The 27,132-nt window shown below is 46.5% G+C and overlaps 1 protein-coding gene across 3 annotated transcripts in view; it reads right to left on the bottom strand.

Annotated features, from left to right (window-relative positions):
- The window catches only part of LOC139226791 (E3 ubiquitin-protein ligase rnf213-alpha-like), a 165,936-nt gene extending 155,082 nt beyond the window's left edge, over nt 1-10,854 (bottom strand). Inside the window, exons 1-4 of one of the 3 annotated variants that reach the window (XM_070857804.1) lie at nt 10,802-10,854; nt 9,654-9,786; nt 6,714-6,952; nt 2,642-3,235 (exon numbers count right to left, since the gene is read on the bottom strand). In XM_070857804.1, coding sequence (XP_070713905.1) covers nt 2,642-3,235; nt 6,714-6,952; nt 9,654-9,783 — 963 coding nt within the window. In that variant the 5' untranslated portion in view covers nt 9,784-9,786; nt 10,802-10,854. The other 2 variants (XM_070857806.1, XM_070857805.1) reach the window with 2 other exon arrangements.
- Between the last annotated feature and the right edge of the window lie 16,278 nt (nt 10,855-27,132).

The raw sequence follows: 27,132 nt of genomic DNA, 5'->3' as shown, positions 1-27,132 counted from the left end.
TAAAACTATGCCCCCTCGTAATAGACCCCTCCACCAATGGAAATAGACCCTTACTATCCACTATGTCCAGGCCCCTCAATATTTTGTACACGCTGGCCTAAGTTAGTTTGGAGTAACTTTTAGCTGGCTAAACTTGCGTAAATGGCCAAAACAGGTGCAAGTGGCTAGTAATGCCCCCTTTTGAAAAAAATAAACAATTCACTTACTCTGGAGCAAATTAAATGGGGATAATTGCGATTTTTAAGCTCCTACTACAAAAAAATCTAGTTGCTCCAAAAAAAGCAACTCCTGGGGAAATTTGGGCCCATTCAAACACACAAGACAAAATAATCAGGGGCTGATCTAGGCTCATGCATGAAGAATAGTAGAATAAGCAAGGCGCCCAAGGGTAGCCAGGGCCCTTAAGGGCGTGCCCTAGCAGGACTCAGGAAAGGATGGAAAAAAAATGTTTTTTTTTTTAAATCACCTGGGTTTTTAGAAATTCCATGCTGAATTGACTATCCAACAGAAAATATAACACATCATGCATAATATCTCCCTTTTCAACTTTTGTTCTGGTGTGCCAGATAGATTTAAAGTAATTGGTAGGAGGTTGAGAAGGGAGTAGAGGGGAAATGTCTTCATCCAGAGGGTAGTGGGGGTCTGGAACTCACTGCAGGAACCCTCACCACATTTAAAAAGTACTTGGATGTGCACTTGAAGTGCCGTAACCTACAGGGCTACAGACCAAAAGCTGGAAAGTAGGATTAGGCTGGATAGCTCGGTTGGCCGGCACAGGCACGATGGGCCGAAATGGCCTCCTTCTATGCTGTAAATTTCTATGATTCTATGCCAAGTTCCTTCAAGCTGCTGCTATTGATTTGAAACAGAATTCTAATTTTATTAAACATAACAGGAGCAGGAATAGGCCCCTCGAGACTGCTCCGCCATTTAATACGATCATGGCTGATCCGATCATGGACTCAGGTCCACTTCCTTGCCCGCTTCCCATAAACCTTTATCGGTTAAGAAGCCGCTATCTTGGCCTTAAATTAATTTAATGTCCCAGCTTCCACAGTTCTCTGAGGCAGCAAATTCCACAGATTTACAACCCTCAGAGAAGAAATGCCTCATCAGTTTTAAATGGGCGGCCCCTTATTCTAAGAACATGCCCTCTAGTGCCAGTCTCCCCTATCAGTGGAAACATCCTCTCTGTATCCACCTTATCAAGCCCCCTCATAATCTTATACGTTTCGATAAGATCACCTCTCATTCTTCTGAATTCCAATGAGTAGAGGCCCAACCTCCTCAACCTTTCCTAATGAGACAACCCCTTCATCTCCGGAATCAACCTTGTGACCCTTCTCTGAACTGCCTCCAAAGCAAGTATATCCTTTCATAAATATGGAAACCAAAACTGTACGCAGTATTCCAGGTGTGGCCTCACCAATACCCTGTATAACTGTAGCAAGACTTCCCTGCTTTTATACTCCATCCCCTTTGCAATAAAGGCCAAGATACCATTGGCCTTCCTGATCACTTGCTGTACCTGCATACTAGCCTCTTGTGTTTCATCCACAAGTACCCCCAAGTCCCGCTGCACTGCAGCACTTTGCAATTTTTCTCCATCTTTGTTTTTTTCTGCCAAAGTGCACTTTCCAACATTATACTCCATCTGCAAATTTTTGCCCACTCACTTAGCCTGTCTATGTCCTTTTGCAGATTTTTTGTGTCCTCCTCACACATTGCTTTTCCTCCCATTTTTTTTTGGTCAGCAAACTTGGCTACATTACACTCAGTCCCCTCTTCCAAGTTGTTAATATAGATTGTAAATAGTTGGGGTCCCAGCACTGATCCCTGCGGCACCCCACTTGTTACTAATTGCCAACCTGAGAATGAACCATTTATCCCGACTCTTTTCTGTTAGTTAGCCAATCCTCTATCCATATATTACCCCCAGCCCTGTGAACTTTTATCTTGTGCAGTAACCTTTTATGTGGCACCTTGTCAAATGCTTTCTGGAAATCCAAATACACCACATCCACTGGTTCCCCCCTTTATCCACCCTGTTCGTTACATCCTCAAAGAATTCCAGCAAATTTGTCAAACTTGACTTCCCCTTCATAAATCCATGCTGACTCTGCCTGACCGAATTTTGCTTTTCCAAATGTCCTGCTACTACTTCTTTAATAATGGACTCCAACATTTTTCCAACCACAGATGTTAGGCTAACTGGTCTATAGTTTCCTGCTTTTTGTCTGCCTCCTTTTTTAAAAAAAAATAGGGGTGTGACATTTGCAGTTTTCCAATCTGCTGAGACCTCCCCAGAATCCAACCAATGCATCCATTATCCCTGCCGCTACTTCTCTTAAGACCCTAGGATGCAAGCCATCAGGTCCAGGGGATTTATCCGCCTTTAGTCGCATTATCTTACCAAGTACCACTTCCTTAGTGATTGTGATTGTGTTATGTTCCTCCCCTCCCCCCCCATAGCCCCTTGACTATCCCACTGTTGGGATATTGTTTGTGTCCTCTACCGTAAAGACGGATATAAAATATTTGTTCAGAGTTTCTGCCATCTCCATGTTCCCCACTATTACTTCCTCGGTCTCGTCCTGGAAGTGTCATAAAAATATTCAGACATAAAAGTTAGTGAAGTAACCTTAGTGGGTAGAACGCCCGTTTCCTTCTTCACGTCATATTGCTGGTCACTTTTTTCTTCTGCAGCACTACTTAAGTCACTGTCTTCTGTAAAAAGCTGCTCTTTGTCATTAGCAATGGCTGCTGATCCAGATTCACCTGTACCATCTTCTCTTCCAGGTTCAATGTCGTTTTTCCCACTGCTCAGTTTTTCAGGGGTTAAAATTCCATCACCCATTATGCAGACTGATTTGTTGCACGTGTTTGGGTGAAGCAGGTCACTTTCAGTCGCGGATTGGGCTGCACCATCTTCGTTCTTAGCAGTTACAATGCCGCCTGTGGATGGTGCGAAGCCTGGATTTACCAGATCTTTGATTGGACTGTGACTACCCGGAGTTTCCTCCATACCTGTTGACTTGGGAGGATGCCCATCGTCTGCAGCACCCTGTACATCAGCAATACCACTAGTAGAGGTTTGGTCACTGGCCCCATCAGTGCCAGCAGAGTAACCACTAGTCTGATTACCAACTTTATTGCATTGCCCTGCTTCCGTGTCCTCGTGTTCACTTTCTGAACGCAACTGCTTGGGTTTGTTCCTTTTCTTTTTTTTCCTTTTCTGTATAAACAAAAGATGATATCAGTCAGAACATGTGAATGATTGCAACGAACACCAATATCAATCTCCTGGAATTCAGGTGGTTTATAGATTTTAAAAACTCCACCCCTCTTCTGTCACACTGCTAGAAAAATCAATTTTTACAAGTTAAATTTTGTTAGATTAGAAAACTGCACAGAAATATAAAATTCTTGCCAACATAACATGGGCGCTTAAAATCTGAACATTGTTTATTTTTAAATAAAACAACATTTTTACAAACAGATGGCCAATATTTATCCCTCAATCAACAATGCTAAAACCGATTATCTGGTCATTATCACATTGTTGTTTGTGGGAGCTTGTTGTGTGCAAATTTCTTACATTACAACAGTGATTACACTCAAAAAGTACTTCATTGGCTGTAAAGCACTTTGAGACGTCTGGTGGTCGTGAAAGGCGCTATATAAATCCAAGTCTTTCTTTTTTTCTTTAGCTCAACTTTGATAACTTCAGTAAGAAAACAGCAAGAATTAATTTAATTATTTACTCTTCCAATTGACATCAAAATTATTTTAAATCCACAGGGTGAGCTGTTGCAGTCCTGGCCAATAGATGCGGCATTGTAATGACTGCAGCGGCGTGAACTTGCTGTATTTAACCACTAGTTCTGCACTAAAGATGTCTAAAAAAGTTAGGGCTGGTACATTCAGGAATAAGTGTTTTTTTTTTTAAAAACAGCGCAATAGGTGATAATCGCTGCTAAACAACCTCTCTGGCCTGAAAAATTATTTTTACAAATGTGGAGTCGAGAAAAATCTTTTTTTTTTTACTTTTTCTGTCTGTCTTTTGTACCTCACTCCCTTAATTCCATCTGTGTTCCCCAATCTTTATTTTGCTTTCTGTACATCATTTAAATCTAATTTATATTTCCTGGTTTGGACATTGCACGGCTCAGTGCGGATTCTTCAATCTGATTGGTGAAGAGCCTCACTGTTCCTTGCACTACTCTCAAATGCCAACGATCCCCTGTAGAGGGCGCTGCGCTTGTACAGACACCCGATGACAGGAAGTCTCCACTCTAAAGCCGGACAAGGCAAATGCCGTTCCTTCACCGCTGCCTGCAAAATATTGACCAATAAGAATATTAAAGAAAATCAAAGAAGCTGGATTACAATGCAAGTCACTCCAGCATGGTCGTTGTTTTCTTGCCGATTGTTATACCCTTTCATGGTGTTGATTCCTCGTGGGGGTACATTTCCACAGGTGCCAGTTATCTTGCCCAAGTGCCGATTATTCATGAGTGAGTCACGCCAGTGAGAAGGAATGTGCTATTCAACATTGTGGAGCATTACAGCCTAAACGGATACTGTCCTCATCTACAGCCAAAGACATTTCCAACAGAGATTGCTGAATAGCAATCAGCAGCAGCAGCCTAGGCCAATTTCCCCCTCCCTAACCTTGGGCATGGAAAGAAACTGTAGAGTCCCTATTGCTTTCCAAGCGATTATCAGTAAAGTCAGCACAGACCAGGCATTAAACAGATAAACCTATTGAGCCATTGGGGAAACATTAGTAAAATCATTTTAATGCCTTAACTACATATCATTTTTCATGCACAACTACAGAAATAATCTTTATCTTGGGAAAACTATGTATAGATAACACCTCATTGTTGAAAGTATTCAGATAGACCAAGATAACAGGTTACGATGCCCACTTTGGAAAATAGCTACGCTGTCCAGAATATGAAAGAACTTTCAGTAAAAACCGTCCAAAGTATTAGTTTGCAAATGTAGGATTAAGATGACAGTGAGGAACATGGACTCAACGTTACAGAATGGAACAATGTGCCTTGATCCTCAATTCCCAAGTTCCTGATCTTGTTAACCAAGATTGCATCATGATGCAATTTTACATCGACACAAACATGTTGACACGTTGAAGCAGTTTAGCAGCACAACTGCGGAATTTCCCAGTCTGCAGTTGAAATCAAGCAACACGAACACCATGCTGGAGCCTTGGATAGTCACTGTTTTTATATTTAGAGCATTGTTCACCTTAGAATCATAGAATCTTACAGCACAGAAGGAAGCTATTCGGCCCATCATGCCTGCTCTTTGAAAGTCCCACTCCGCCGTTCTTATCCTAAGCCTTGCAATTCTTTAATTTTCAAATATATATCCAATTATCTTTTGAAAGTTACAATTGAATCTGCTTCAAAAACAACTTGCAATTATGTAGCACCTTTAACGTAATAAACCATCTCAAGGCACTTCACAAGAGCGTTATCAAACAAAATTTGACACCGAGCTACATGAAGTGATATTAGGGCAAATAACCAAAAGCTTGGTCAAAGAGATAGGTTTTAAGGTGCGTGTTCAAAGAGGAAAGAGGTAGAGAGACGGAAAGATTTTGGGAGGGAATTCCAGAGCTCAGGGCGTAGACGGCTGAAGGCACGGACAATGGTGGAGTGATTAAAATCGGAGATGCGCAAGAGGCCAGGAATGGATGAGCGCAGGTAGCTCGGAGAGCTGTCGGAGGTTAGAGATTGGGAGGGGCAAAGTCATGGAGGAATTTGAAAACAAGGATGAGAATTTTAAAAATGGAGGCATTGCTCAACCAGGAGCCAATGTCATTCATTCAATTCTTTGTTCAACCAGGAGTCAATGTAGGTCAGCAAGCACAAGGGCGAGCAGGACTTGGTGCGAATTAGGATACGTGTATTTGAGTTTTAGCTGAGCTCAAGTTTATGGAGGGTAGAAGATGGGAGGCCGGCCAAAAGTGCATTGGAAGAGTCAAGTCTGGAGGTAACAAAGGCACAGGTGAGGGTTCCAGCAGATGATGAGCTGAGACAGGGGCGGCAGTGCATTTCAGATCAGAACTCGTTGCATAAAAAAAGAATCTCGTCGCGCCTCAAGTTCTTTTGCCAATTATCTTAAATGTGTCCCCTCTGGTTACCGACCCACCTGCCAGTGGAAACAGTTTCTCCCAAAATAATCTATCAAAACCCCTCAGAATTTTGTACACCTATTAAATCTCTCTTTAACCTTCACTGCTGTCAGGAGAACAATCCCAGCTTTGCTAGTGTCTCCACACTATTGAAGTCATTTAGGACCGAGATGAGGAAAAACTTCTTCACTCAGAGAATTGTGAACCTGTGGAATTCTCCACCACAGAAAGTTGTTGAGGCCAGTTCATTAGATATATTCAAAAGGGAGTTAGATGTGGCCCTTACGGCTAAAGCGATCAAGGGGTATGGAGAGAAAACAGGAATGGGGTACTGAAGTTGCATGATCAGTTATGATCATATTGAATGGTGGTGCAGGCTCAAAGGGCCGAATGCCTACTCCTGCACCTATTTTTCTATGTTTATCCCTGGTATCATACTGATGGCCCCAGTGTCTGCAAGGTGTACTTGGCACCTTAACATTTAGTACATTAGCCTAGAATATTACTTCAGAAATTGTGAATATAATTGTGTACTTAATCAGCTTACCTTTTTACTGAAGTTTTCCATTTGCGGATGCGCGGAAGTTTCATTTTCCTTTTCTAAAATGGTTCCCGGGACTGGGTTTTTGCCACAATGCATCTTACAAGGAGGAGCCTCTAGTTCCAGCGAGGACTCTTCACCTTCAGTAGTTGTCTTGGAGGTGGAAGACACTTCCTGACTTACATCCATTGACATTAATACATTTGGAGCTTCTGCTGCCATCTTCCCACTAATCGGGACCATTGCTTTAGGCGAATAAATCAAACAATTAACGGAGTAAACCCAAGCCACAAAGAAAACTAAATCTAAAATAGAACTTGTACACAATTAGTTGAGCATTTTAAGAAATTTTCCAATTAGGAATTTTATTACAAATAAGAAAAGCTCCTAAATCAGAATTGGCTCCCACATCCGCAGGACATTTAAACAATCTCTCAGAAACCCAAGATCTTAAGACACCCTGCATATCTGCGGGTCCAGAATTACGAATGACCATGTCCAACAAGAGACTACCAGGACCCAAAAATTCATCAATCCAGATAGGTAGCGAACATGCAAGCACTGTGTGTTTGAAGACACAGTACAGAACATAGGTAGACGTTGGTTACATTAGACTTTGAAACTATATACACAACCACCAAATATAATTTGAGTATTTGTCACAACCACAGCAGGATATAATTTCTATTTCTAACACACCACCTTTGCTATAGTAATAAAGCAGAGATAGTCTGCCACTTGTTTACGCCAAATTGCAACTTCTCTTCTCAAGTTTCCAAATAATGTGTTTTTCCATGTTAAGAGCTATAAATCTCTGGCAACAATGGGCCCAAGTTTCCACATGATTTGCGCCTGATTTTTAGGAGCAACTGGTGGAGAACGGACTATCTTAGAAATCGCAATTCTCCACATTTTTTTTTCTGCAGTTCTAGTCAGTTAGAACAGTTTCACTTTGGAACAGAATTTTTTCTTCAAAAGGGGCGTGTCCAGCCACTGACGCCTGATTTCAAAGTTTCCACAGTGAAAACGTACTCCAAACTAACTTAGAATGGAGCATGTGAAGATTTTTGTAGAACTGAAAAACCTTGTCGACACATTAAAAAATCAGGCGCAGGTTACAAATTAGGAGTCCAGAACGAGGTGGGGGGGGGGGGGGGGGGGGGAAGGGAAGTCATTAAATTCTATAATAAATCCTTATTTATACTTATACAAATATTATACAAATAAATCCAACCTGAATAAAAATTTATAAGCAAAGAAAAGATTAAATAAACCATCTTCCTACCTGTGTGAAAGTGCTTCAGCCAGGGAGAATGCGCAGGAAGCCTCACAAGTTGAGGCAGCCGTTCGTTCCCGCGGGGGGGAGGGGGGAGAGGAGGCAGTGAGAAGGCTGCAGGAAGCCTCAAGTTCAGCAGCCATTTCCCGACGGGTGGGGGAGGCCGTCGGGAATCGGCTGCCTCAACTTTCTCAGGCTTCCTGCAGCCTTCTCACTGCTGCAAGAAGCCTCAGTGCTGATAGCAATGTGCTTTTATTAAAAAATGTTCAAAAATTAAACAGCTACAAAGAACTACAAAAATGGCCGAGTGCCAATGTTTCCTTCACACTGCGCGTGCACGAATGCTCCAACGCACACGCGCAGGGTTGCCAGCAGGAAAAAAACAAATTTAAATGGTACCCGCCCCCTCCCACTTACAAAATCGGCACGAGTGGTAGGCTCCGCCCCCCTGGGCGCCACGCCAAGCAGACATGGAGCTGCAGGGCGCTCCAGAATAGCGCATTTTTTTTCCGGCGCGAAAAACGGGCGCCCAGCTCGGAGGGGCGCCCGTTTTTTTATCGTGTGGAAACTTGGGGCCTATAAACTAAATGAATGTCTGAATTGTTGCTACTTTATTTAATTTGGAAGAACTCAATTTTCTTTTATATCTCATCACCCTTGGTCATCGATGGGTCAAAATCCTGGAACTCTTGACCCAACGACATTGTGGGAGTATCTTCACCACACAGATTGCAGCGGTTCAAGGCAGCGGCTCACCACCACTTTCTCAAGGGCAATTAGCAATAGGCAATAAATGCTGGCTTTGCCACATCTTGTGAATGAATTAAAAAATGTTCTTTTCTTAAACTTTTTCACTCGTTTTGTTTTAAAAAAGAAGGGTAGTTCCTCATCTCAGACCTCTCTCATAGTGAGCACTCATCCCCTATTTCCCAGAGTGTGTTTTCACTTGTCCAGATATCCAAGTAAATTCACAGCATACCCAGAAAATCTCCTTCACTTTGGCTTACTTACTGCATGTCTTCACGTGATCATTTTTTACTTCAGAAAAACAAAATAGCACTACACTAACCTATGGTCTAGGCATTAACTGTCAACTTAATTCATTAAACAGTAAAAAGAATAAGTGAATGGTAGCAATGATAAAATTTAGAATCGGCAGTAGTTATTAAACTTAACTATCTCAATAGAAAATAAACTAGTTGTGATTACTGTGTTAAACTATATAATGTATAGAATATACTTAAGAAGCATTTTTCCCCTCTTCTCACCATACAAAGCAGATAACTTGTCTAACTCTAACTCTCTCCAAAGGTTTTCAGATTCTCCGATTTGAATCAGACAGGCAAGAGATATTTTCCAAAAAACAAATAGGACCACGCCAATTTACATCATTGTATGTAAACTTCAAAGCAGGAGACAATCAAATCTAGATTCAAATCAATCCCAAAAGATTAATATTTGAAATTAATGGGTTGATGACTCCAGGGGACAATTTATTCAGAACGATTATCCCACAATAAACTGGGGCACTTTTTTTTTGTGGGCAAAGCAGATGCTTAACCCCTTATGTACCAGAACAAAATGCCAATTCTAAGCTACAATTTAAACATTTCTTGTCAGTCTTTCTCAACAGCAAACCATTCAAATGGTTCCACTTCCCAAATGCTCACCGCTCTTCGCAATGTTTTCGGTCAGTCTGCTTCCGCATTCGCTGCAGAATTTCGGCGATTTCTCTTGGGAAAAGTGGCCACAAGTGTGGCATTGCGTCCTCACCGGCTCGGTGTCCATCCTCTCGTCCATCTCCTGTCAGGTGTAAGAACAAAGGGTGAAAGTCAACAAGGCTCCAGCAGCATCCCCCCCCTCGCAGCGGCCTTTAGGAGGCGGACTTTTCGCCTTCCGATTTTTTGTTTTCCACCTCCCCCCTCTCTGTTTTTCCCGGTATTTATTTACGAAGCTCTGCCTCTGCATCAAGATGTACGCACACCCTTGTGTCTGTATTATTGGGGAGGGAAGGGGGGCGGGCCTTGCTGTTTTTTTAGCAAATTATAGCAGCGCTGAGCTACGTCAGTCCGCTCCCGCTCCCGCTCCCGCCCTCCTCACTTCACCTCACCACTCGCCACCCATTGCCATCAACACCGGGACCTGACATCGGACAAGAGCCTGCCCCAAACATAAACATATACACACACACAGTAACAATAAGACGCGATGCGGGGGAGGAGGAGAGGGACGAGCACGCACTCCAAACCCGGTGCGGTGCGCTCGAGCGCCATGATACGCGCGCGCGGATGGAGAGAGAGAGAGAGATAGCTAGCCCGGCTCGCGCATGCGCCGACAAACCCGCGTCCGCGCGGCGCGAGATCCGCTCCGGGGAGGCAGGGCGCCGTGATACGCATGCGTAAATCCCCGGGAGGGCGGACTCAGCGCACGCGCGGACAGACTCCCACACCGCCACGCATGCGTGGACACGGACTCCCACTCCGCGCCTCCCGCCATGCATGCGCGGACAGACTACCACCCCAACACGCATGCGCGGACATGGATTTTTTTTTCCCTTCCCCCCCCGCCACATATGCGCAGATCGACACCGACTCCGGCCCTCCCGCCACGCATGCGCGCACTGCTCTGGTTCGCAACCGGTTGCAATTTGCTCTGACAATAAAATTGCTTCGCTGCCGGTGCACCAACTTTTTTAAACTCGGCGACTTAAAAACATTCATACATTAAAAAACCACGAGTTTTTAGATAAGAAACCCACCTGCCCGAGCAGCCGTCTCTCGCTAGTGTAGTTGAAAAGTTTTTTTTTTGCAACACTTACCCTGTTTCTGTAAAAGGTCGCAGCTCATGAGGGACCTGCCGCTCACTGCAACTCCAGCCGTGGACTGATGGCAGCAGGGCTGATGGGTTTCGTTTCTTCACTAAATGCTGAAATGTACTTTCACTTTCGACTTTCGGAACGTCACCTCCTGAATCAATTGTGCAACTGTAAACCACTTTATTGCAGCTGTACAGGGGAATTGCACGTTTGTATCCGTGGGCCCGCGTACTGGCATTTTAACAACCAGCTGCTGGAGGACGAGCGGTTCCAGGACTCGTTCCGTCGTTTCTGGGCCGACTGGAGGGGGGCTACCCCTCCTTGAGGCTGTGGTGGGACGTGAGGGGGTTGACCAAGAGGCGGGCGGCCAGGGTCGGGCGCCTAGAAAAAGAGGTGCTCGACCTGGAATCCCGTCTCGGTCAAGTCGTCGAGGACCTGGCCCTGCGGACGGTGTACGAAGCGAAGAAGGCCGCGCTGAAGGACCTGCAGCTCGTCGGGTCCCGAGGCGCGCTCGTGAGGTCGCGGATCTGGTTCCTGCGGGATCTGGACCGCGGCTCCCCCTTCTTCTACTCGCTGGAAAAAAGACACGGTGTCCGTAAGCAGTTCTTGACGCTGCTGGCCGACGACGGCTCTCTCGTCTCGGATCCGGAGGGCGTCAGCAACAGGGCCCGAGAATATTACGGGGCTCTGTTCTCTCCGGAGCCGTCCAATGAGGAAGCGCGTAGAGTTTTGTGGGAGGACCTATCGAAGGTCGGCCCGGAGGGCGCCGAAAATCTGGAAGCTCCGCTAAGCCTGGCGGAGCTGACCGGCTCCCTCGACCGGCTCTCGAGGGGAAAAGCCCAGGGGCTGGACGGGCTGACTGTGGAGTTCCACAGGGCGTCCTGGGGGGCGACTACGCGCGGGTCCTGGGGGAAAGTCTGGCGACCGGGGAGATGCCCCTCTCTTGGCGCAGGGCAGTCATCGCCCTGCTGCCTAAGAAGGGCGATCTCCGCCTCTTAAGAACTACCATCCGGTCTCCCTCCTCAGCACGGACTACAACTTCTTTGAAATAGTGCGGTGGGATATTTTATATCCACCTGGGAGGGCAAATAGAGCCTCGATTTAATGTCTCATCTGAAAGAGGGCACCTCCGACAGTGCAGCACACCCTCAGCACTGCACTGGAGTGCCAGCCTAGGGTGCTACCAACTTAGCACGGCTGACACACAGTGCTTGCTGGATAAGTAGAACAGCTCATTATCATGGCTCTGCCCTCATTAAAATCAACGGACACCGTGGGGATAACTCCCCTGCTCTTCTTCAAAATAGTGCCATGGGATCGTTTACGTCCACCTGAGAGAGCAGACGGGGCCTCGTTTTAATATATTATCCAAAAGACGAAATTATATTTTTCATATAATTGTGCTTTTTATAAAAGCTCAAAGAGAAAAACATTATAGGAAAGTGATACTCCTCACGTACTGTAACTGAAAAGTCATGACCATGAGTCAGCATAATCTGATTGGATGGAAATTATTCATCAGTGTCAGAAACAAGGTATTGTGGTTTCCTCAGAGACGCACCACAAAAACGCCAAAATATATCTCAAAAAAGCTGCTGTAGCTGTGGATTCATGCTCTAATTGTGTTACTATGGACCTGAACTGCTCCAGTACAGAGTACAGCTCCAGTGCTATTGCATTTAATCTGAAACTACCAGAGACTGAAACACAAAATCCACGCTGACACTCCCAGTGCAGTGCTGAGGGAGTGCTGCACTGCCGGAGGTGCAGTCTTTCAGATGAGATGTTAAACCGAGGCCCTGTCTGCTCTCTCAGGTGAACGTAAAAGATCCCATGGCTCTATTTCGAAGAAGAGCAGGGGAGTTCTCCCCGGTGTCCTGGCCAATATTTATCCCTCAACCAACAAAACAAAAACAGATTATCTGGTCATTATCTCATTGCTGTTTGTGGGAGCTTGCTGTGCGCAAATTGGCCGCCACATTTCTTTCATTACAACAGTGACCGCACTTCAAAAAATACTTAATTAGTTGTAAAGCACTTTGAGAAATTCTGAGGTTATGAAAGGCACTATATAAATGTAAGTTTTTTCTTCTATCTTTGCAGTGTTTCAACGTAAATAGAGCAATCATTAAGAACAACCCAATACTAATATTAAGTAATGCTCCTTAATATTAAACATAATATATAACAAAATCCGCCCTCCCCACCCCCACACCCTGCCCCCAAAAAGCACTAGGTTTCACCCCCCCCCCCACAACACAGTGCAAATGGGCAGGGTGTGCGCAACGCTTGCTCCGCTCTTTTGTACCTGAGAACTGTAAGCGGGATCCTGCTTAGCAATGAAATAAATGACCAGATAATCTCTTTTGGGTTAAGGATAGGTATTGGGCAAGGGATTGGGCATGCTCTGCTTCAAATTATACAATGGGATTGATTCTGTCCACCTGAGAGGGCAGACAGGGCCTCAGTTTAACATCTCAGCTAAAATACAGTACCTCAGACAGTGCTCCAAGTAACAACCTACATTATGTACTCAGCTCTAGAGGAGGGTGCTGAACCTACAACCTTCTGACTTCAAGGAACTAGAAAGAAAGACTTGGATTTATATAGCACCTTTCACGACCACCGGACCTCTCAAAGCACTTTACAGCCAGTGAAGTACTTTTCAAGTGTAGTCACTGTTATAATGTAATGTAGTGGTGGAGGTGCGGCGCATGTTTGTGGCGGAGGAGCGGCGAGAGATCGTGGCGGAGATGCGGTGAATGAGGGTACGGGGCCCAGAAGAGCCGAGGGCCCAGGGGCAGCACGGGCCCAGCCCACACTGCGATATGTGTGTGCACTAGGTCCGTGCAGCAGGGCAGGTCTCCAGTCGTCCTGGTTAACCCTTGCCATTGGATAAAGGCCAAGCTCTGTCAAGCCCGTGTGGTGGCTGATGTGTAACGGTCACCACATGTTAAAAAAATCCACGCACAGGCATCTTCCACACCCTCAACTGGAGTTCAGGACAGGAACATCAGCTTCTTCATTGAAACATCTGTGAACTCTTGTGGAAGCAAGTCATCCTCGTTCAGGCAGACGTGCTGTATGCCCATTTACAGGCCCATTTGCTTCAGGCCAGCAGCGCTGCTAACTCTGATTGGACAAATTCTTGGAGGTGTCATCACATGACCGCCTGCCTCCGACTGCCCCGCCTCCACACTCCTGCCATTGGTTGCCTGACATGTCTATACTCGCGGTGCATCGCCATGCCACGCTGATTGGAAAGCAAATAGACCCTTTGTTACCCGACTGGACGATTCTGGACTGCCTGTCAAACAGCCTTTTCTTCCCCCCATGTCTGATATTTTTATAACTGATAAACAAAAGTGTTCAAAGAAAATAAAACCAAAAACACAATTTTTTTAATGCCCCGATGGTTTTTCTCCCGGGTGTTGGTCGCCGTAGTGCCCCCCGGGGAACAGTCTTTGATTCCTGGAGACTTCAGGGCCATCCTGGAGGGTCGGGAAACCTCATGCCTTGGGCACCCAGTGGGGCAAATGATCTTTCACTGCCACACACCCATTTTCCAGGCAAAAGATGGGTGGCTGTCAGTTGAAAATCGCCCCCATATCGCGTAACAGATAAGGAACGATTATGCTCACTTTTCTCTGTCATTCTATAGTTGTTTCTTAAAGTGGGTGGTTTTAACAGTTCTTTACATAGAATGTACAGCACAGAAAGAGGACATTGGGCCCAACTGGCCTGTGCCGGTGTTTATGCTCCATACCAGCCTCCTTTTCATCTCACTTTTATCAGCAGAACCTTCTAATTCCTTTCTCCCTCATGTGCTTATCTAACTTCCCCTTAACTGCATCTCTGCTATTCGCCTCAATTATTCCCTGTGGTCATGAGCTCCACATTCTAACCATTCTATTCCTCCTGAATTCCCTATTGGATTCATTAGTGTTGTATATTTATAGCTCCTTTGCGCATGAAAAGGAATGAAGAGACTGATTACCAAAAGTAGACAGTCGAGGGAAGACATGCAATTTAGTTGTTGATAGCAGTACAAGCAGCCATTTTCTGAGTGGAAGCCATCACTGCTGTAACTCACTCACACCATGTGGGTGAGCTAACTAGTTGCTTCTTGTTGTATTCTACTTACCTGGCCAGCAGTAGCTGATCACTCTTCATATTATCAACTGTGCGGTGCTGTTGGAGCTTAAAAGTTGCATACTCGCGTGTCTGCATTTCTGTTCCCAAAGTAATTGAGTAGCCCGAGAAAGGCGCGCAATTTTGAGACATTCCGGGGCCTGGGTGCCAGGCGAATTGCTTCGGTTTTGGACTCTGTTGGGCGGATTCCATCAGTGGCAATCCTTCTGCCCAAAAATTCAACCTCAGGTGCGAGAAACAGGCACTTGGATTTCTTGACTCGTAGGCCTACCCGATCCAACCACTTTAGTACTTCCTCCAAATTACGGAGATGGGAGTTGGTGTCTCTGCCCGTGATAAGTATGTCGTCTTGAAATACAACCGTCCCCGGGATGGACTTGAACAGACTCTCCATGTTGCGCTGGAATATGGCAGCTGCCGACCTGATGCCGAATGGGCATTGATTGTACATGAAAAGGCCTCGATGTGTGTTGATGGTGGTGAGTAACTTGGATTCCTCGGTCAATTCTTGCGTCATATAAGCAGATGTGAGGTCTAATTTTGAGAAAAGTTTACCTCCAGCCAATGTGGCAAATAAGTCCTCCACTCTGGGCAGCGGGTACTGGTCCTGTAGGGAGACTCTGTTTATGGTAGATTTGTAGTCCCCACAGATTCGTACGGATCCATCAGGCTTCATGACTGGGACGCTGGGACTTGCCCAGTCGCTAAATCCCACAGGTGATATAATGCCTTCCCACAGAAGCCTGTCTAGTTCGTGTTCAATCTTTTCCCTCATCACATAGGGTACAGCTCCGGCCTTGTGATGGACCGGTCTAGCATCCTGTGTGATGTAGATTTTGACTTTGGCCCCTTTGAAAGTGCCCACACCTGGCTGAAAGAGATGTTCAAATCGCTTTATAACTGTTGAGCAGGAGGTCCGTTCCTCTAATGACATGGCATGGACATCAACCCATTTCCAGTTTGGTTTTGCCAGCCAGCTTCTCCCCAGCAGTGCTGGGGGGTCTCCGGGGACAATCCACAGGGGAAGTCGGTTCACTGTCCCTTTGTGTGTGACAGAGAACATGGCGCTGCCGAGGACTGGTACGATTTCTTTGGTATAGGTCCTTAGTTTGGTGTCGACCCTTGTGAGTTTTGGTCTGTCTCTTTTATGCGGCCACAGTTGTTCAAATTGTTGAGCGCCCATGAGAGATTGACTCGCTCCCATATCCAGCTCCATGTTGACAGATATCCCGTTGAGTAGGACTCTCATCATTATAGGAGGCGTCCTGTTGTAGGAGCAGCGGCCATTGATCGTGTTGACCCGCTGTACATCGGTGTCCCGGGTACTGTCCCCACCATCTTCTGGTCCGTTTTCCGACCCATCAGATTCGTATACCAGCCGAGCTGCCGTTTTTTTGCACATGCGGGCCAAATATCCTGTATATTCACAATTTCTGCAAACAGCCTGCTGAAATCGACATCCCCTTGACGAGTGCCCACCCCCACACCTCCAGCACAGACCTGTTCCATTGTTCAAAGTGTTCCCAAAGAATGAGCTGCGTCTGGCTGATCTCTCTTGAGCTTCTCTCAGTTTGTAGTTGATTGCTCGCATTGTGGGTTGATGAGGTGTGAACGGCCGTTCCTATGGCCCTTGATGGCTTCTGCTTGCTGTCGAGAGCCTGTTCTCCCGGTCTTGTTTGTTGTGGGGGTAGCAGCTTGTTTAATGCTGTGAACTTCTTGTTCCGATATTTTGTTAGTTGTCGTACCTGCATTGTAAATCAACCTCGTTTCTTCTTCCCCTCCCAAGAATGTCTGTGCAACCAGTGCTGCTGCCTCTAAGGTCAGGTTCTTGGTCTCTATGAGCTTTCGGAATATGCCTGCGTGGCCTATTCCTTCAATGAAAAAGTCTCTCAGCATTTCTCTCCTCAGTTCATCGGAGAACTCACATAAACTAGCCAACCTCCGAAGTTCCGCCACAAAGTCGGGTATGCTCTGGCCCACACAGCGTCTGTAGTTGTAGAACCTGTGTCTGGCCATGTGTAGGCTGCTCGCTGGCTTCAGGTGGTCTCTTACCAGTGTGCACAATTCTTCAAATGACTTGCTTGCTGGTTTCTCAGGTGCCAACAGATCCTTCATTAAAGCGTATGTTTTCGAGCCACAGCTGGTCAAGAGATGGGCTCTTCTCTTGTTTGTCTTATCGCCGCCTAACCAGTCTTTGATTACAAAGCTTTGCTGGAGCCTTTCTATAAAGTTCTCCCAATTGTCTCCCGCATTGTACTTTTCATCTGATCCGTTGTTCTGTGGATTCTGTAATCCCGTAACTCATCGCCACTGTAAAGTCCTGTCCCCTCAGTACAGATTCACACGAGGCATGTAGTGAAGTCAAGGTCACTCTGGACCTGCACCTTTATTTCACAGCTCTGGAATGCTGCACTTGCCTGAGACCTATCCTTATATACCTGTTTCTTGCAAGTGCACCCCTGGTGGTTAGGTATGCTGGTGGTTACAGGTCATATCTTATTACAGTCATGTATCGCATGTTAGGATACAGTTATATATAATAATGTAAGATACATGACAGAGACCTGCTCTGCTGCACAGACCTAGTGCGTGCACATATCGCAGTGTGGGCTGGCACGTGCTGCCCCTGGGCCCTCGGCTCTTCTGGGCCCCGTACCCTCATTCGATGCACCTCTGCCACGATTTCTCGCCACTCCTCCGCCATAAACATTCGCCGCACCGCCGCCACGATCTCCCGCCGCACCTTGAATGCAATTCTCCGATGTCGATCCTGAGGCTTTGTTTCCGCGCTGTTGATGTAGTTTTTTCGCAAGGTCCTGGCCGAGATCGCTCAGCCCGGCACTCTGCTTCAATGTCAGGCTGATCGCGTGGCAACCCCGCTCCCTGGTGGTCCAGAAAGGTCTCTTTTTCTTCTGCAGCGTTGGCAGCATGGGCCCTTCCCTTTATGTGAGGGAAGGGCCTCTCGGACACGGCAGCGCTGCTGAGGCGTCTGATCCGTTAGCACCCCAGGAAGGAAGTGTCTAGTGTCTAACAAACAGCCTTCTCATCTCTTATACCAAAAAAAGCCTTTGCACTCTCGTTTCCTTGCATAGTACATGCAGATAATTAACATGCAGACGATGTAAACTTAAATGGCATTGTCCTGAAATCACGACTAACTGCTTTCTGAATTACTATACATAAACCAGGTGGTTTCCTCGCATAGTAACAAATAATTCAAATAATTAACATACAGATAAATGACCAGCTACCCATTATCCTGGAATCAAGTCTCACTATTTCAATCAACACCCACCATGAAGTACTGTAAACACACAGGTGATCAGATAGACACATTTGAATGGCGAAATGGCTCCATATCGTCTCGCAGCTTGTTTTGTTCCAAATTTCCATCTTCAACTTTTAACCCTTTCGATTTCTCCAGACTGCGCCGAAGCAAAGCGTTTCAGAAATACGGGCTTTCGCTCCCACAAGACTCAGCCAGGTTGGGTAGCTCTCTCAAGTAGTGCCACGAAAGCTTGAAGCCACTTACCACCCCAATCACATGTGCCTGTGCATTTAGCACATTACACTAAAGGCTTCCTCCATGTGCCAAGACTCTGCCCTGACGACATCATTTTTAATCCTCTGGCAACCAGGCATAATTTGAACATTCACCCCACCAGCCTCCACATTCAACGGATCATCCTCCGCCATTTCTGCCACTAGCATGATCCCACCACCAATCACATCTTTCCCCCCCCTCCCCCCCGTCCCCTCTCAGCCTTCTGAAGGGACCGCTCCCTCCACGACACCCTGGTCCATTCCGCAGTCACCCCCAGCACCCCCTCCCCTTCCCACGGCACCTTCCCATGCAAGCGCAGGACATGCAACACCTGCCCTTTTACCTCCTCCCTTCCCACTGTCCAGGGCCCCAAGCACTCCTTCCAGGTGAAACAGTGATTTACTTGTACTTCCAATTTAGTATACTGTGTTCGCAGCTCACGATGTGGTCTCCTCTACATTGGGGAGACCAAACGCAGATTGGGTGACCGCTTTGCCGAACACCTCCGTTCAGTCCGTAAGTGTGACCCTGAGTTTCCGGTCGCCTGTCACTTTAATTCTCCGCTCCACTCCCACTCATCTCTCTGTCTTTGGCCTTCTACGATTTTCTAATGAAGCTCAACACAAGCTCGAGGAACAGCACCTCATCTTTCGTTTCGGCACTTTACAGCCTTCTGGACTCAACATCGAGTTCAACAATTTCAGAGCATAACCTCTGCCCACATTTTTTTCCCTCTCCTCACTTTCTTTTTTAACAAAAACTCCCCACTCCCCCCACTTCTTTACTTTTAGTTTGTTTCTCTCTGTTTTCTGTGGCAGCTGGTGATTACTGTGGCTCTCGTATTGGACTGTTCAGCCACCTAAGGACTCATTTTAGGAGTGGAAGCAAGTCTTCCTTGACTCCGAGGGACTGCCTATGATGATGAGGAATGGCAGAACATTCCTCATCATCATAGGCAGTCCCTCGGAGTCAAGGAAGACTTGCTTCCACTCCTAAAATGAGTCCTTAGGTGGCTGAACAGTCCAATACGAGAGCCACAGTCCCTGTCAGAGGTGGAACAGATACTCGTCGGGGGAAGGGGGTGGTGGTTTGTCGCACGCTCCTTCCGCTGCCTGCACCTGACCTCTTCACCCTCGCGCGTTGAAATTCGAAGAGCTCAACGCCCTTCCGGATGCACTTTCTCCACCGAGGGCGGTCTTGGGCCAGGGTCTCCCAGGTGTCAGTGGTGATGTTGCACTTCACCAGGGAGGTTTTGAGGGTGTCCTTGTAACGTTTCCGCTGCCCACCTTTGGCTCGTTTGCCATGAAGGAGCTCCACGTAGAGCAATTGCTTGGGGAGTCTCTTGTCTGATATGCGAACTAAGTGACCTGCCCAGTGAAGCTGATCGAGTGTGGCTAGTGCTTCATGCTGGGGATGTTAGCCTGGGCGAGGTCACTGACGTTGGTGCGCCTGTCCTCCCAGGGGATTTGCAGGATCTTGCGGAGACATCGTTGGTGATATATCTCCAGCGTCTTCTATACATCGTCCATGCCTCTGACCCATACAGGAGGGCGGGTATTATTACAGCCCTGTAGACCATGAGCTTGGTGGTAGGTTTGAGGGCCTGGTCCTCGAACACTCTTTTCCTCAGGCGGCCGAAGGCTGCACTGGCGCACCGGAGGCGATGTTGAATCTCCGCATCAATGTCTGCTTTTGTTGACAAGAGGCTCCCGAGGTATGGGAGGTGGTCCACGTTATCGAGAGCCATGCCATGAATCTTGATGACTGGGGGGCAGTGCTGTGCGGCGAGGACAGGCTGGTGGAGGACCTTTGTCTTACGGATGTTAAGCGTAAGGCCCATGCTTTCATATGTCTCGGTGAATACATCGACTATATCCTGGAGTTCAGCCTCAGAATGTGCGCAGACGCAGGCGTCGTCTCCATACTGCAGTTCAATGACAGAGGTTGGGGTGATCTTGGACCTGGCCTGGAGGCGGCGTAGGTTAAACAGTTTCCCACTGGTTCTGTAGTTTAGTTCCACTCCGGCAGGGAGCTAGTTGACAGTGAGGTGGAGCATGGCAGCGAGGAAGATTGAGAAGAGGGTTGGAGCGATGACGCAGCCCTGTTTGACCCTGGTCTGGACGTGGAATGGGTCTGTAGTGGATCCACTGGACGGCTTGCATGTCGTCATGGAGCAGGCAAAGGATGTTGAGAAACTTTTGGGGGCATCCAAAACGGAGGAGGACGCTCCATAAGATAGTGCCAAAGGCCTTTGTAAGATTGAAGGAGGCCATGTATAAAGGCTGGCGCTGCTCCCTGCATTTTTCCTGCAGTTGTCGTGCTGCAAAGATCATGTGTCCGTTGTTCCCCGTAGGGGATGAAATCTGCACTGCGACTCCGGGAGGAGCTCCTCGGCCACAGGGAGAAGATGATTGAGGAGGACTCTAGCGACAACCTTCCCAGTGGTTGATAGCAGGGAGATTCCCCTGTAGTTGCCGCAGTCGGATTTGTTCTCCTTTTTAAAAATGGACACAATCACTGCATCTCTGAGATCTCTCGGCATGCTCTCCTCTCTCCAAATGAGAGAGATAAGGTCATGTATCCATGCCAACAGCGCCTTTCCGCCTTATTTTAGCACCTCAGCAGGAATTCCATCCGCTCCCATAGCCTTGTTGTTCTTGAGCTGTCTAATGGCTTTTCCTACCTCGTGCAACGTTGGGGTTTCACTGAGGTGGTGGCGGGTCGCATGCTGCGGGATGGAGTCGAGAACACTCAAGTCAAAGGCAGAGTCTCGATTGAGGAGATCTTCAAAGTGCTCCTCCCAACAGGCCCTGACAGCCTCGGTGTCCTTGATGAGTGTTTTCCCATTCTTGTCCAGGACTGGGGCCAATGCCAATAGGACCCCCTCCAGTGGCAACCGAACCCCTGCAATGGCGATCGGGCCTCTCCAGCATCGACTGGACCCCCTCCAGCGGCAATCGGGCCTCCTCCAACGATGATCGGACCCCCTCCAGCAGCGATCGGGCCTCCTCCAATGATGATCGGACCCCCTCCAGCAGCGATCGGGCCTCCTCCAATGATGATCGGGCCCCCTCCAGCGGTGTTCGGGCCTCCTCCAGCGATGGTGGCTGGGTCTATGCTCCTCGGCAGCGATTGGGCCTCCTCCTCTTCAACGACGATGGCTGGCCTCCCCTCCTCCTTCAATGGCGGCTGGACCTCACCTCCTCAACAGTGATCGGGCCTCCTCCCCTTCAACGACGACTGGGCCTCTCCTCCCCCGTTGATGACCTGGCCTCTTCTCCCCTAGCACGTGGTGAGTACCATGGCTATGACCACCCTGACCTTCTGCCATTCACACCCTATCTACACTCACCTTTTGTTTCCTAACTTGTGCTGTTACCATCTCAATTCGGCCCATCATTCCCTTTGTCTCTCAAATCTCTCCTGTCTTCCACCCTATCACAGTCCTTCCCGTTTGTTCTTTCCTCCCCTCCCCCTTTTCAGGGCCCCAGCACTTCCTTAACAATCTGTTACATTTCGAACTATTGCCTGTTCTGACGAAGGGTCTTCGACCTGAAACGTTAACTGTTTCTCTCGCCACAGATACTGCCTGACCCGCTGAGATTTCCAGCATTTTCTGTTTTTATTTCAGATTCCAGCATCCGCAGTATTTTGCCCTTGTATAATATGAACTTTGTCCACCAAATAACTGCTTGTCCGTGAAACGCTTCTAACCCCGCATCACCCTCCCTCAGTCCCAAGATAAACAGAGCAGCGCATGTGGTAGATGTGGCATTTTCTCCGCTGTTATACACCAAAAATCAGGAATTCAGGAGACACTTCTTTACGCTAGAATGTGAAAGGCCCTACCACAGGGAGTGGTTATGGAGAATAGCATAGATGCATTTAAAAGGAGGCTAGATAAACACACGAGGGAGAAAGGTATCGAAGGATATGATGATAGGGTGAGATGAAGAAGGGATGGGAGGAGGCTGGTGTGGAACATAAACACTGCCATGGACCATTGGGCCGAATGGTCTGTTTCTGTGCTGTATATTCTATGTAATGTGAAAGGAAGTTTTACTTTCTTGCATATTGATGGGGTTACGTATGTTTATAAATCAGGATCAGAAAAAGCATCCCAGGTGCCTGTTTGGGTTGCATCAATTCTGGCTCTGGCCCTGGTTTCACACCAATAAAGTAGAGCAGTTTCGGTATAAATATCATCAAATCCCAGCAGGGCTGTCCTTGACATTTCCACAACACTGAACCCACAGCTGCAGGTTAAAAGAAAACTGTTATTGTTTGACTAAATTCAACCAATTATTATAGCAGGGAAATATCACTTCATTCATGCTTTTTATCACCAGAAAGCTTTGTTCCCAGGCAAGTCGCCACTCAGCGGAAAATATCGGGAGATGTTTATGTCTAGGATTAGTTATAATGATTAAATAATGAGACTGTTGTCACGCGTGCTGTGGCTGATAGTCACATGAACATTAGGAACAGATTTAGAATTGTACACCCGCCTTCCAAATGTTCACCCCGTGCACACGGGTACACATATTTCACGGTTCCCGGGGAAGATTTGGAATATTTACGTTATAAACTCTCCCAGGTTGAACGGCACTGCACGCTATGGGCAGGATTTCATGTTCTGACATGAACTCCCACCCATAACGTGCAGTGGCATTGTGAGACAATTGTGAAAATTGACTTAAATTGACAAATTTCATTGACCAATATGCTTCACGACAATCAACAGGCTTTTTGCGGAACAAATTAAAATTGCTGAATCTGCAAACTGTTATGTAACTGAGATGTTTTGAAAGCTGTGCTAGATCACAGACCTAGACAGAACAACTGGTAACGGCGGGGGGGGGGGGGGGGGGGGGGGGGAGGCACTCCCAGATTAACAATTCCCTTTTTATCTCAGATGAAGTTCTAGACTGTCTCCAATGGAAAGAAAACAGAGTCGTAAAGCGAGACATTTTGGGCTAAAGAGAGAAAAGTTACCTTGGGAATTCTGCAAAAACCCCAGAATACAAGGTAACAACATGTGATGTGACCATATGGTTTACTGCTCTTTTGCAAACTCTTATGAACATAAGAAATAGGAACAGGAGTTAGGCCATTTGGCCCCTTGAGCCTGCTCCACCATTCAATAAGATCATGGCCTCAACTCCACGTCCCTGCCTGCTCCCCATAACTGAACACCCGTGAATTTGATTGGAGTAATGCCCCTCGCAATCGCTGAATGATTGACTGGGAGAAGAGGGGGAAAAAAACGACATTGGCCATTACCCATCTGGATGAAATGTGTACACACCAAAGGGACGGCCCAGGTTTTTTTTGGGTATAAAACAGTGCTACAAAAGGACATTGGGGTACAGCTGCAGTTGAGGGCAACCTGGTCAGTTGCCGGTTAAAGAGCCACGTCTAGTCACCGCCGAACCGACCACTCGCTGGTGTTAGTACGTGTGAGTTTTTGCTTATGATCACTTGAGTTTTAAGTGAAGGAATAGACCTGTGCATTGTTATTAGTAATCTCGGATTACTGTGTGTAATGGTACTGTTAGATGCTTACTTGTAATTTTTTATTGATTTTAAGTAAAGAGAACTTATTCCAAAAATCTTTGTTTTGAGTTACCCACAAGTCCGAACTCTATAAACTGTTGGCCAGGACGAGGGGTAATTCCACCTGTTCTACAGTATCCAGCCCCATGAGCTGGGAGCGGTGCTGAGGGAAAGAGGAGTGGTGCTGATTTTCATCCATGGATAAGCAGACACTGCTGTGGAAATGTTGACTGGTCACATACTGCCTGCAGGGTTTGCATATACTCCCGCTCCTCCAATTCTCAGGCGTTCCCACTCTTGGAGCAAAGTACAGCACTGTCCCAACCAAATCCTGTGGGCTGGTAATAACAGTGGATGATTTTCCACCCAAGGAGTTAACAAATGTGCATGTTTGAGCAGAGAGCGTATCCAACCTAATTTTGTAGAAGGTGACAGTGAAATTTGTCCCTTCAATCACCATCTGCCCCACTCGTGACAGACTGCAGATCCCGCATTGGTCTCATCAGTCACCTTAGAACTCATTTTAGTGTGAAAGCAAGTTATCCTCGACTCCGGGGGACTGCCTCAGAAGAAGAAGACTGTTAGTGAGCCCAACAATAACTTGCATTTATATAGCGCCTTTAACACAGTAAAACGTCCCAAGGCACTTCACAGGAGCGTGATCAGATCATCCATGATCTTATTAAATGGCGGAGTAGGCTCGAGGGGCCATATGGCCTACTCCTGCTCTTATTTCTTACATTTTGTTTGATAAAATAAGAACATGTCACTGAACCAAATAAGGTGAAATTAGGACAGGTGATCAAAAGCTTGGTCAAAGAGGTAGGTTTTAAGGAGTGTCTTAAAGGAAGAGAGAGAGGTTAGGGAGGGAGTTCCAGAACTTGGGCCTAGACAGCTGAAGACACGGCCGCCAGTGATGGAGCGATGAAAACCGGGGATGCTCAAGTGGCCAGAATTGGCCGCAGACCATTTCTCCCGTGTTTCTGCCGATCTTCCACCGAAGTTACAGCGGGAGATGGGGAATATCACCATGGAAATTACTGGTGTACTTCTTTCAGTTTTATTTGTTTTAACAAGTTGGAAGACATTACAGCGCCACCACTGGAGCATATGAGAACAACAAGAGTCTTTGTCATACTGTGTTGAGAAGTAACAACACCATGTTGTGGAAGAACTAAGAACAACACTTACCATTGCAGCATTACCCATTGAATTTGATGGACTGGAGCACATCATTATTCCCAAATCAATTATTTTATTTTAAATAGATAGGTAGATAATATTCAGAACAAGATAAAGAAATGTCCTTCAGTCCTATAAACATTTCCAGTTCTACTTTTGTTGGAATGGACCTATAGAAGGACAAGGGCAGCAGGTGCATGGTAACACCACCACTACCTCCACGCTCCCCTCCAAGTCACGTACCATCCTGACTTGGAAATATATCGCCGTTCCTTCATTGTCGCTAGTTCAAAATGCTGGAACTCCCTCCCTAACAGCACTGTGGGAGTACCTTCACCACACGGACTGTAGCGGTTGAAGGTGGCAGCTCGCCACCACCTTCTCAAGGTCAATTAGAGATGGGCAATAAATGCTGGCCTTGCCAGCGACGCCTACATCCCAGGAATGAATTTTTAAAAATGGACCGTTGTGATGCATAGTTGTATTTTATATCATATTTTGTATCACCTAAAGTAGCTATCTTTTGTATTTACTTAACTGTATTACTTAAAACTGGTTGCAAACTGTGAGACCAAATACTTGTGCTCTGTTTTCGATGAATCATAATGGAATAACTTTCTCTTATGCTGTAAAACATCTGAGCAAAACGTGTGAATTGTCAAACAAACATTCATGAAATTGATAACACTAATGAAATAGCAAGCAGTTTAGAATCAACCTTGGAAGAAATAAACAATTAACACTAACAAAACCGTAAAAGGAACCTTGAAAAGCCTAACAAGGGGGTAGAAATTGGCCCCTGCGGATTTTTGGCACATTCACCAGAGGTTTTGTCCGCCTTGAAGTGCTCCAAAAATCTTCAGGCTGAGTTTGGCCGCTCCCCAGCCTCTCCTCGATGGTGGCGTAGCGTGGCCACTGGATTCGGGGGCAGAGCCAGGTTCCGGCACTGAAAACAGTGCTGGGACGTCTGCACATGCGCGCTCGAGTGTGCGTGCATGCGCAGTAGCTCCTCATCCCGAGAATCTGTGTGCTGCAGGCTGTGTGGGAGGGGCTGAAGTTCGCCGCCCCTGTCCCTGGCCGAATGGTCTCCCGCACCGGCTGACCCGCTGCCTTCCCGTCACATAAAAGTAGAACTTCTATTTTTTCTTTGTTATTGATTGATTGCTTATTATTTTTTGTGCTTTGTAAGTCTTGGTGCAGGTCCTCAGCTTCCTTCTATTTTTTATTTGTTAACTAATTGCTTATTACTGTTTAAGTCTTAGTAAGTCTCGGTGCAGGTCCTCTCAGCTTCCTTGTATTTTTTATTTGTTATTGACTGCTTATTTTTGTGTTTTGTTTAGTGCTTTGTAAGGGTGCTTTAAATGTACTAACCTGCGCCGATTTCTTAACTCCTCGCCAGGGTTTTCAGAGGTGGCCACATACGCTGGCTTAAGTCGATTTGAAGTAAGTTTTAGCTGGCCAAAGTGGCATAAATGGCCAAAACTGGCATAAGTGGCTGGAAATGCCCCCTTTTGAAAAAAAAAATCTACTAAAAAAAATCGTACCTAACTCAGTTACTCTGGAGCAAGTTGATTGGGGAAAATGTTTTTTTTAAACTTACGCCAGAAAAACCAACTTACTCCAAAAAATTGGAGCAACTTATGGCCAATTTTGAGCCCAAGGAGTGAAGATAGATCACTCCCGAATGTTTGGGTTATACTGAGTCCCATTGTTCGTAACTGTGATAATTGGAAGATAAATAGCTGCTTGAAAGAAGAACAGATAGCAACTGTCTATAAACAAGTAGGGCATAAGATTCAGGCCAGATTTGTTTGTTTTAAGCTATAAGGAGACAAATGACTTATAAAAAGGATGACTTTTGAAGACTGGAGGGACTTTCATACTTGAGCACAAAAATCTA

This window comes from Pristiophorus japonicus, chromosome 16, assembly GCF_044704955.1.
Source record: "Pristiophorus japonicus isolate sPriJap1 chromosome 16, sPriJap1.hap1, whole genome shotgun sequence".
NCBI lineage: Eukaryota > Metazoa > Chordata > Chondrichthyes > Pristiophoridae > Pristiophorus > Pristiophorus japonicus.
Note: the sequence above shows the minus strand (reverse complement) of the source record. Positions and strands in the feature narration are given on the sequence as shown.